Raw genomic sequence first — 12881 nt, forward strand, 5'->3', positions numbered from 1 at the left:
CCACCAAGTACACCAAAAGTACGTAACCTAGTTCCGAAACTCCATTAAGAGCTTATTCCATTAATCCCTTACGTCCAAAACTCAGACCCAAGCCCAAAATGATGTCCTAAGTCTTAAAGCTTCCAATTTTAAGACATTTCATGGCTATAAAGTTCTTAATGTCCAAAACCCTAAGTTCTTAACCCAAAAAGAGATCACAACTCTTTAATAGAAGTAATAAAATGGCCAAGATCACATTTTTATGGTTCATTATAGCTCCATAATGGATAAAGTATCCAACTTTATCCATTAGAATGGTCCCAACAAACAAGATCTAGTCTTAAAGTCTCAAAGGGACCCAAAAGTGCATCTTTTTCAACTTAACCCATTAAGTCTAAGTCTTCGACCTTCAGATTTGAATCAAAATGATCTTTAGAAGGATAAAGTTTCTAACTTTATCCATAACAAGGTCACAAACTTTGAAGATCTAAACTATATGCACTTAAAGTGACCAAAATCTCATAACACCCAAAACTAGCTAAATCTAACAATTTTATCATCAAGATTCAAACTTTGTACCTTTAAAAGAAAGATCAAGGTGAACAAAGTTTGGATCTATAAGCTCCAATGCAACAAACACTTATTCAATGAGTCCTTCTTCTCCAAGGTGCACCAAGAACACTCTGAAGCACTTAAAAACATCTTCTTTCTGCTCACATGGCTCAATCTAGGGTTAGGGTTTCAAGAGAGGGTGTTGGAGATGTGGAAGCTGAGAATAGACTGGGTTTGGAGGAGTTAAGGAGTTTAAATAGGGCTCAAACAACAAAAATAGGGTTTGTGCAATAATCGTGTACGCCCATCGTACTCAATTTACATGCAGCGTACTAGGGATGCCCTAGTACGCCCAACATACGCGGATCAACCCAAAATCTCTCTAACTTCATACGGTCATAACTTCTTCGTTTCAACTCCAATTTCGATGATCTTTATTTCCACAGGAAGTTAATGAGAAACTCTACAATCCTATCAACTCTCTTTTGCTTTAAGACTTTTCAAACATAAATCCAAAATTCATAAAAAGCCCGAACTATGACTTTACGATTACACCCTTGGGCTCCAAAGCACCACTCTGATCACCTAAACTGCATTACCCACATCCAAAGGGGGTCTAAATCTCTTTTCCCCCTATGGCCTAAAGCCCTACGATAACTGAACTTCGGGTCACAGTCTCGAATTACAAAGCGATTTGAAATAGTGTGTTACAATATATAATAGCATCCTACTTATACCAGATACACATACTTTCATATATATATATATATATATATATATACACACACACACACATATATATATATATATATATATATATATATATATATATAATAGCATCATACTTATACCAAATATACATACATTCGCATACATACATAATAGCATCATACATATACCAAATAAATATACTTTCACATACATACACCAAATACACATATTTTCACATACATACGCCAAAAGTACATAGATTCACATACATATATCAAATATATAGATATGTGTCAAATTTCACATAATTTATACAAATACACATATTTTCGAATTAATCTCAAAATTCAAAGTAAATAGAACCTATGGTGGCATAAATCAATAGATGGTGGCGGTAGTCGCCGACGGTGACAACAATAATCGTGGGTAAAGCAGGAAATAAAAAATTGAAAACGACAATTTTTTTTCAATTAATCACTGCTATAAGGTAAAAATCGATGTTCCAAGAGAAATAGAAAGAGAAATGAGTTGGAGATGCCTTATCGTCATTGGAAAATGCTCTATAGTCGCTAGAGTTACGGTAAATGTGTCACCTGTATCTCCTTTTCCTTATCGGAAACTCACAGTGAGTAATAAAAAAGATGATGTTGCCGGTGATGGCCTGAGTCTGTGCTAGTTGACGAAGAAATAAGTAAGAAGAAAAAAACGAGAGCAAATATGGAAGAGAAACAGAAGCCAGAGAAACAAAAGCAAGAAGCGAAAATAGATATCGCTTTTTTTGTTATTTGCATAAAGCAATACCGACGACCCCTTTACCAGCGACACCAAAATATTTAGCAGCAACTCCAATCAATTACAACGACAATTACAGAGAGAATTAACACCGCATCTTTTATTCAACCTTTAACGGCGACAACTAATTATCATAAACGGTTCACGTGGATTGGCCACCAAGGCATTACCGACGACATCTTTACCAGCGACATGAACTTTTAGCAGTGACTCAACTTGAAGTCGCCGCTAAAAGTCTTTGTCGCTGACAAAGGTGTCACCATAAATGAAATGATTTCTTGTCGTGGATATCGAAGATGGGGAAGTTGAACTTACTAAAGAAGAAAGTACTTATTCACAAACTACTCAAATGGCATACCCCTCATGCACGTTGATCCACATGTTGTTTGTCTTTTTATTTTATTTTATTTTTGTTTTTTTTGTAACATCAGATCAAAATGTGATTAACAATATTTAACCGAATCCATATAGCTTATATCCTTTTTGCGGTGTTATGTAGATTGTTTTGCATGGATGGTGATAAATATCCACTCCCAAATGCCCTAGAACCAGGGAAGGGCTAAAACTGTTGGTTTCATCATTTATATATTTTGTTTCATACGTATGATATTTATGCCTTGTAAAATATTCATATAGAATTAAGTGCGTAGAGCAAATCATGAGTGTGACGAATAGTCGAAAGCTGTGTTGAAGTTTGGATTGACACCTGGATGTTAAATGGGTTACTATTAAAAGAGAAAAAAAAATGTGGCCACCAATATATAATTCCTTTCATATTATTATTAACTCCGGGTACCATTAAAAAAGAAAAAATGTGGCCCCAATATATAATTCCTTTCGTATTATTATTAACAGAAATTAAATATGCTCATATCTTTTAATCCTATCAATCTTATTATCCATTTAAACGATGATATATGTCATATTAGTATTCTAAAATATCATTAAATTTTATTAAATAAGCATTAAATGTTACACATGTCACCATTTCATTGGGTAGGAGGATATGTAGGAACAAAAAATAGAAGAATATTTAATTTCTCTATTATTAATTCGTTGTTTTGAAAGAACATTTAGCATGGTTTTGTGATTATTTATGGTTCATGTTCTTCATCTCAAAGTTGAATGCACTTAGAAGCCCAAAGCACAAAACTAGGGTTGTATACGAACCAAACAAACACAAACAAAAACTTGTTCATGTGCGTTTGTTTAGTTAGTCGAACAAATGAACGAACACGAACAAATAAACAAACATGTTTTAGTGTTCGTGTTCGTCCGTTTAAAAAATTATATTGTGCATGTTCGTTCCTTTATGCTCGTGAACATGCTAAACAAACATAAACGGGTGTAGATAAATAAACATAGTTGAACATATATGAACATAAACAAATATATAAAATAGTTATGTAATCAAACACAATTGAATATCTGTTTGAATATATATGAACACAAAATGAATTTAATTGAACAAACAAAAACGAACGTCAACGAACAACATCAACGACCGTTCACGAACATAATTGAATGTACAAGATCATTGTTCATGTTCGTTCGTGTAACTAAACAAACCCGAATTTGTGTTCATGTTCTTTTATTTATTAAATAAGCAAACATAAACGAACTTCCCACCGCACAAACTTTTTACCAGGTTACCAAACGTTCCGTTCCTACAAACCTATCCAAAACTAATGAGCAATATGTTTTGCTTGTTATGTGAAACATTAGTACGATATCCTAAAAGTTTGACAAAATGATAATAATAAATCTCCTTTTGTTTTTTTGTTTTTTGATTTTTGTTTTTGTTTTTTTGTTGTTTTTTCTTTCTTTTTTTTTTTTTTTTTTCTTTTTTTAGTTTTTTTTTTTGTAAAAGCCATTTGAAGCACATACCTGAGGATGTTAATTTGAATCATCATAATGTTAAAGTCGATTGAATTTTTTTTAGTTAAATGTTTAAAGTATATGTGTAATATATAGTAGACATTCAATTTAATTAAAAATTAATACTATTTATAATTAAGTAATGAGGATTTTATAACAATACGATATGTTGGTTTTCCCTTAAACAAATTAAAATTGTAGTATTTATTTTTCGTTAAATAAATTAAAATTTTAATTTTGAAAATGATTCATGTAGACAAAGAATATAATGACCACCAGACCAACCTACAATTATTTAATTTTAAGGAATTATTTTATGTACCAAATTGGCTATATTTAAAGATAATAGAACAAATTTCAAATAGATATCCATGCGATGGAGTTTGGCTAACTTTAACAAATTATATTTGATCGATTGACGATTTGTATATACAACTGACTTTTGATGTCCCCTATCGATTTTAATCTTTTTTTTGCCAAATCCGTACTCACCAAAAAAAATTATACAAATCATATTAGATATAAAAATTAATATATTTGACTTGTCGATTTTTGATTGTCTATGCTTGACATAAATCGTGAAAACGAACCAAACCATAGAGCCAAAGACCTTACCACATGAGTTGACGTATCAAACAAAATTGATAAGACCGATTTGATAACATAAAATCAGTATAGTTCATCGGTTTTTTCAATTTGGGATATTTTAGACATCCTTAATATTTCAGTCTTTGCAAATCACTAGAAATAAGAGGATAGAAATAACCTTTATACGGTTGAATTCTTTAACTTACCCATGTTAATGGTTTAACCTGCTCTACATTTGGTTAAAAGTTGGTTGTCTGATAATCTGATAATACTAGTACGAAATATTGATCTATCAAAATGATTGTATAATCACATCAGATTAATATGTAAAAGTTTTCTAAATAATGTCACTGACGTTGAAATAACTATTGGTCAAGATGTTGGCAAAAAGGATAATCTTACCAATAATTCATCTATGTCCGAATACGATATGTTTTCATTCAAGCCGAAGAGAAAACAATATCATATTTAAATTTGTTTTGCGATGACAATCAATAAATTAAGCTCAGCGACAAACTCCGAACATTGGTATATATCTACCATAGTCGATATTTTCGTATGAACAACTTTATGTTGCATTATCCGGAGTGACATCTTATGGCAACATGAAGGTATTAATCAGTCATGAAATCTTTTTAACCGTTATGAAGTTTATATCTCAAATGTGATGTATAAAAAAACTATTGCACAATCAATCATGTAGTTAGTTACGTACATCTATAAAAGAATATTAACTTTTTATTTGTAAAGAATCATATAGAATGATTCTTATTAATAATTGTTTAGAGCTTAAAAGAACTAATCCCTCTAAAAATTATTTTTTGAAAAAACTATTTGACGTCGGTAAACGGCTAGTGTGTGGGTATATATATATATATATATATATATATATATATATATATATATATATATATATATATATATATATATATATATATATATATATATATATATATATATATATATATATATATATATATATATATATATATATATATATAACAATCAACATTTAACAAAAGGTTATATTAATTCAACGAACTAATGTCTACTATGTAATATTGCTATACAATTTGTTGGATATAGTTATAAACCAGAATTCCTTAGTATATAATTATCCCACTAGTAAAAGTGGATGAACTTGTAGTCGAACATTTGTAGTGGATAAGCACCGCCATGAAGTTATAGTCGTGCGAAATTCCTCCTCTAAGTCTTTGCCCATCTGTTTTTCTATCAGATAAACGGTGTATTGCATGAAGGTGGCTTTGAAAGGCAGTTTAATCGGCCCATCTCTCTGCGACCCGTACTCTTCCTCTGCTATCTCCAAGAGTTCTTTAAATATTTCATTCTTGAGATAATCCAATGGCACCACAAACCGTATTTCATCAGAAGTATACACCACAAAGCAACCCTTACCAAAAAAGTCTGCACAACCAGCGACTCTTGGAACCGTGATTCTTTTTGGCCTTAGTGCTGCTAGATTCTGCAAGTTCCTTGTTATTCTAGCTAGTTTCTTGGGATTGATCATATTGTTGATTAGCGTTTGCGCCAATTAGAATCTAAGATGTTCTTGTTTGGTTTGTGCTTGAGATGAGAGAAGAAATTACATATAATGGTTACATATATATAATCACAAAGACATGGAAAAAACATCGTCATAAATGAAATATTGGACAGGGGGGGAAGGGGGCCAAAACCATGTGATAGATGGCATAAGTGTAGGGCACTAGGGCTATTAAGACATATACATGTTGGGTGTGTGTCTGGTCTTTTGGTTTAAAATGATGACATTCTCTAATGACAAATTGGGTCCAATAAGAACTAGTTCATATCAGCAGCATCTGCGGCTTCATCTGAGCCACAAGATTCAAGATGAAATGGTGTAGAAGGGTATGTTCAAAACTTCAAATTAGTCATGTTCGTTAATTGTCGACCATCACTGTACAACCTCATGTGGATAAGATTGACCGTAGATGATTAGTATACGGAGAAGGTTTATTCAATTCGATGGTGATTCTTCAGATGATGTGATTAGACAGAAACTTCTCTTGGTGCATAGGCTTTGGAAAGGATTTATTCCGTTCCGATGTTGTATTCACATCAACATAACATAACATGTCTTTGACATCACCCTCTCACAAAGCATGTTCTTCTTATTAACTCATTTTCAACATCAATAACTAACATTTTCTTTTACTATTTATTATTATAACAATTTTTTCAATTAAAATCTTAATAACAATAAAAAAAAAAATAGGGTTTTCACTTTATTGAACAAACTCTCAAAATTGTTACCTTTGGCCACTAAAGTTTTAAATAGTGCTAATTAAATCCTAAAATTTTTACCAAATGAATTCTAGTCCAACAGTATTCGGTGTTGCCTTCTCTTATTGAGGTTGCGGATTCAAGTCCGGTCGTGGACATAGGTGAAATTAAGGAGTAGTTTATAAATAAATTAGATTTGTCATTCAAAAAAAAAATACTTAAAACATTCAATTTTGTCACACCACTTAGCCATTGAGACATGCTATAGCTGGTTTAAGGTGTCCTTGCTTATGTGACATGTCATATAGACAATTTTGACTTAACTCATAAATTTTCAGATTTTTTAAATTAACTCTCTCTCTCTCTCTCTCTCTCTCTCTTCTACAATTGCTATCATTTTACTTCAAAATCCCCTATTACAAAAACCTACACCTTCATGAATTTACGAGGATTAAACACACATGCACACACATACATCCAAATAACATTCTCACTTGTAGATGAAAATAGATACACATAGAAACTAAAAATTTATAGCATTAAGCCCACTTAGATTAGAATAGCATTCACATAAATGTTTTAACATAGAGTAGAATTTAACATTGAAGAAATTAGTTGACAAAATCTGTTGGTCACTGGTGGTTGTAGTGGTGCCTCGACGCCTTGCTTGCCTAATTTCGACGATTTAGTAGAGGTTGCAGAAGTGGTGGTCGTTGGTGGTTGCAGTGGCAACAACATTTTCCTTGGCCGATTCTTACAAGTAAGTAAACTTTGCAGCGGTGGTCATTGTAGTAGCTGTGACAACGCCTTCCTATTATAAATTGTCTCAATGGCTAAATGGTAAAAATTAGAAGTTTAAAGAATTGATTAACACAATTATTGTTGGATTAGGTGTCTAAGCCTATAACTAAAATAGGTATATACTTGAATTGATAGTAGCACGGTTCTTTTAGGTTGCTGTCAAACCTAGCTATTGGACAAGATGACTTTTAGAGAGAGACAGAGAGAGAGAGAGAGAGAGCGAGAGAGAGAGAGAGAAAGATTAATTATTATGTGAATAATAAATTAAATAAATAATTTATTAATATGTTATGAAAATAATATATTAATTAGAAACCATATTATTTAATTAACAATTAATCATAAATTAACTGGATTAATTTTAGGATTAATTGGATTAATTAAAAGTACACGGATTGTTTTGTTATTTATTAATAGTTAGGAAATGAAGACTCTAGAACCCCTTGGAAGAGGTGGACAAAAATATCTAGGGAAACCCTAGAGATTATGGGTTAATAATTAAGGATTAAAATCAACTATCTTAAATTCTCCTTTTCTCCTAATTTTAAATGTCTTATGAAGATATATATGGTCTTCCTCGTTCTTTTTAAAATGGTTTGCTCTTCCTTCTGAAGATGATCTTCGACATTCTAATCAAGGTGAAAATGTTTTCTCTTCTTCGGGAAATGGTGGAACTGGACATCATGCTTCTTCAACTCTTCCACCCCCTTCCAGTGACTCTCCCAACGTTGCGTTTTCCACAAGTTGAAAGATACGAAACTACTCAAGCCATATTGGTATGTAGACATCAAGATGGGAATTTTGTGTGTGCACATGTTCTGAAAATGAAATCGTACATTAACAATTTGAATAGAAATGTGTGTCGTTTTCCCAAGGGATCCAGCCATTGATTTGGTTCCTCTTTCGCTTCCTAATTCATATGGTCAATTCATTGAGAACTTTCATATGAGGAATATCGACGTGAGCCTAATTGATCTGAGACATATGTTGATTGTTGTTGAGGCAGAAATGTAACAGCCCGGAATTCCAGGTATTGTTATATTTATGATTTTTGGGTGTTTTAAGAGGGGACTCGGCGAGTTGGAGCCTAGACTCGCCGAGTAGGATTGCGGATCTGGTCGCGGGTTCGCGATTGGACTCGACGAGTCCGGATATGGACTCGGCGAGTCTGCGCTGTTTAGCGAAAACCCTAACCGTTCAGGGTTGGGACGTATATGAGGGACCTTATGGCCGTCATTGTTCACCCTAGTCCTCTGAGAGAAACCCTAATTCGATTGTGAGCATCTGGAGCAAGGTAGAAGACCATTGTGGATTTTGGAGGTGTTATTTTGCAAGGAAGAGGAGGCTTGGTTAAGGGAACAACAAGAGAAGTCACGTTCTGTGGACTGGGGACACAGAGAGCACATTATTCAGGTAATATTTCGAGTTACATTCTTCTATGTTGATGTGTATAGGGATTTAGGGTTTATTGAACCCTTTTGTGGCTAGATTGAGTGTTACCCTAGTTCCCCAAGCGATTGGGACCCTGTATTGGGACCTGTGGAAGTCCAGAATGTCCCATGCCTGAGTATTTCGGGAATCAATGGAGGTTTTGGATTGGAATCCTTATACCTTAGGTCAAAATGTAATTATGAGTCATGGGGTGTATTATGAGCACTGAAATGAGGACCTTACGTGATGAATCAGTCTAGGAAGGCCAGACCTATGAATGGTCGGAGCAGTTCTGACCTTAGAAAGCAGTTTGAGCGGTTGCATGGCATGGACTCGCCGAGTCCGATGAACAGGCTCGGCGAGTAGCTTGAAGATTAACTGGGACTCGTCGAGTTGTTCTTCAGACTCGGCGAGTTGAGTCGGGGTGGCCCCGCGATTCGTCCAGTAGGAACTCGTCGAGTCAAGGGGGATACTCGACGTGTAGAAAGGGAATCTTAGAGAATCGGTGAGTCAAGGGCGAGTGGACTCAGAGTTGTTGAACTCGGCGAGTCTTGGGGTGACTCGGCGAGTTAGATCGCGAGTTGAGTGAAGTTCTGAGTATGGGGACTCGGCGAGTCATAGGGTTGACTCGGCGAGTAGGGTCAGTCAGGGGTTGACTTTGACCTTGTCTTTGACCAAGGATTGACCAGTGGTTCCAGGGGTATTTTGGTAATTGTTGTTTATTGTTTGAGTTCAGTGCATTGGTGGCTGTCCAGAGGTGGAGATCGTATCAGTGATCGGAGCAGCTTGAGCTATCTGTTCAGTCGGCAGTTTCGAGGTGAGTTATCCTCACTATATCGCTAGGGTTCATGGCACTAAGGCCGACCCTTTTATCGGATGGAAATCTGGGTAGTTGTTATTAAATGATATGGGCCGGAAGGCATTGCTATGTGGACCGGAAGGTCATGGCCTGGAAAGGCGTATGTATGCATTTAGTATGTTGACTGATTCGTAGGGTAATGTTATGCTAGTGACCGGCTAGACCGGTATCTTGTTTAGAGTAATGCTATGATATGTGATCTGTTGATCGATTATTGTCTGTGAATTGCTATATGATTATGTGTTATGATTGCTAGATCTGGGGTGTGACCCGATATGTAGGGTCGTTCTATGATTTGTTATGTTATGTATGCGTTTTATGCTATGGGCCGGAAGGCAATATGTTATGGGCCGGAAGGCAATATGTTGTGTTGTGGACCGGAAGGTCGGCGTGGGTAGGACCGGAAGGTTTACCCAGCAGGGACGGAAGTCCCCTGAGACACATGGACCGGAAGGTCGTGGCCTGGAAGGGCGTACATGTGGTTGGTAATTTGGGGGTATCTCACTAAGCTTTCGGGCTTACAGTTGTGGTTTTATGTTTCAGGTTCTCAAGAGTCTGTGGCAAGGCAAAGGCGTGATCGTACCGTTCCTCGCGTTGATGTTTATGATATGAACCTGGGAAAATACTCTGTTAAATAATGTATTGAAAAACTTTTGTAACAACGTTATTAAAATGAGTGGTTTTTGAAAAGTTTTAATTGTTTTGAAATTTTGGACGTTACAAGTTGGTATCAGAGCCAGGTTTGAGTGAATTGGGGAAACATTCGTGTGACTCCAGTCTCAAATCGAGGAGGATTTTAAAAAGAGAAATTAAAATGGTTTTCAAATTTAGTAAAAGGAGGACGCGGAGGTACGATCAGCCGGAGCCAATAAGTAACCCCAAGATACCATACATGATATTTGTTTTATTGAGCTTGATAGAACAGCATGCTAGAGTTAGGCTAGGGATCTTCAGGAATTCATGATAATGTTGCTTGATTTGTGATGCCTGTAGCCTAGGGTCCCTTATGGGATATTCTCAGTGTTCCTCTAGTGGTGAGGGTTGATAGTTGTTATGCATGTGCTCTAGGGTATTGTGGTAGTACTTCATACAAATATGGGTAGGTGTGGAAGGTAGTATGGGCCCGTACTACTGAAAGCACAGGACCCATACGCGTATCAGGGAAACCATGATCTCTAGGGGTTGGGTTGCGAGAGTTGGATCCCAGGATTGTGGAAAGTGTCTGAGATTGGTATGGTGTCTTTAGTATGGAGATTTCGAGGCATGATGATAGTGGATACGGATCAGGATCGGGAGCTGGAGAGCGAGTTCCGGGTGGATCGGTGCCGTCTGAGGTTATCGATCAGACGAGCCCGAGCGAGTTGGATGCGAGGATTCGCAAGATCCTGCGTGATGGGGTTGCTGCATTGTTCCGGGCTGAGTTGCCGGAATTGTTTGGGTCGATCAAGACCGCCATGATTGAGTATTTTGATGAGCGATATGCGGCTCTCGCAGAGACGGCTACCGCGGTGGCTACAGCGGCTGTAGCAGCGGCAAGAGGAGGAGCTAGTCGGAGTTTTCAGTATCGGGACTTCTATTATACGAAGCCTCCCACATTTGATGGAGTTCAGAACCCGATTGTCGCCATGAGATGGTTATCAGACGTGGAGGGGTGTTTCTTCACGAGTTTATGCCCTGCTGATCAGAGGGTGAGGTGTGCTCTGGACCTATTGGGGCTTGGGGCGAAGGATTGGTGGAGATTGACCACAGAGTCATATTCCGATGCGCAGAGGGCTGTGGTTTCAGGGGATCAGTTCAGAGAGATGTTCAGTACTCGCTATGTTCCGCGAGATGAGAGGGAGAGATTGGCTCGGGAGTTCCTTGAGCTGAAGCAAGATTCGGAGTCGGTGACTGAAATCACCAGGATGTTTATTGAGAGGGCGATGTTTTGCCCTGAGTTCGCTTCGGAGCAGGCTCAGATGACCCGATATCTGAGTATGCTCAGGGGGGATATCAGACAGTTCATGTCTGCTCAGAGGTGCGAGACCTTGTTGGTGTTGCAGGAGGCCGCCATGCGGCGTGAGTTAGAGGTTGAGTTGCAGTTGCGTGAGCTGAGGCAGGCTCCGATGCAGTCGCAACTAGCGCCGAAACGGTCCAGTACCATTGATGTTAGAGTGGGGGATCGGAGCGGCCACACTTGTGGGAAGTGTGGGAGGGATCACACCGGAGTTTGCTGGTCCGGTGGTGCATGCCGCAAGTGTGGAAAGGAGGGGCACTATGCGCGGGATTGTCGGCAGTCAGTGCCGATTCGGGATTTGTTATCATTGTCGGCAGGTTGGACATTTGAGGGTCAACTGTCCACAGCTTTCTACAGGACCGGTGCAGGCTCTAGCACCGGCCACCTTGAGGAGTTCAAGAGGAGGACAGGATGGAGCGGAGCCCCAAGGGCTCAGGGTCGTGCTTACCGGCTTGCGGCAGAGGGAGACGGAGCAGTGCCGGAGGCAGCTGCGGGTATGATGCTTTCTTGATGTCTTGATTATCTTGCGTTGATTGTGGCGTATTGTTTGTGCTGGTATCTTGTGTGGATTTCGATGCGGTATTCGTTGTTTCGCGGGTTTGGCATGGTTATGGATTGGTGTTTCAGGTTTTCGCTTTGGCATTCATTGTTCCCTGATGGTTTGGTATGGTTATAGTCTGGTGTTTTGGTGCCGATATTATTGTGCGGTTTTCGATGCGGTATCCATCCTTTTGCAGGTTGTGGGTTTGGTTATGGGTTATTGTTTGGGAATTCCGTTGGTTATCATTCTTGAGGGTTGATAGTGGAGATGCGGCACTGGGTTAAATGTCGGGTAGCATCTGCAGTCGTGGAGTGGATAATTGAAAGACTGGATTCTTTTGAGCGGATTGATTAGGGAGGAGATGTGTTTTGCTGAGGGTTGCTTATGCTTGTGGGAAGCAGTCAGTGTGTAAGTGTTCTCTTTGTGCGGGGTTGTTCTGGAAGGTCGTTAATGGTGATCGGTGGCTGTTCGTCAGTGCTTTAAGTAGG

The 12881-nt window shown here is 37.6% G+C and overlaps 1 protein-coding gene across 1 annotated transcript; it reads right to left on the minus strand.

The window, feature by feature from the left end:
* Positions 1-5614: 5614 nt before the first annotated feature.
* LOC111914951 (auxin-responsive protein SAUR68) lies at positions 5615-6028 on the minus strand. Its single transcript, XM_023910658.1, has one exon. The coding sequence runs from the start codon at positions 6026-6028 to the stop codon at positions 5615-5617; it is 414 nt and encodes a 137-aa protein (XP_023766426.1).
* Between the last annotated feature and the right edge of the window lie 6853 nt (positions 6029-12881).

Source organism: Lactuca sativa, chromosome 8, assembly GCF_002870075.4.
Source record: "Lactuca sativa cultivar Salinas chromosome 8, Lsat_Salinas_v11, whole genome shotgun sequence".
In the NCBI taxonomy this organism is placed as follows: domain Eukaryota; kingdom Viridiplantae; phylum Streptophyta; class Magnoliopsida; order Asterales; family Asteraceae; genus Lactuca; species Lactuca sativa.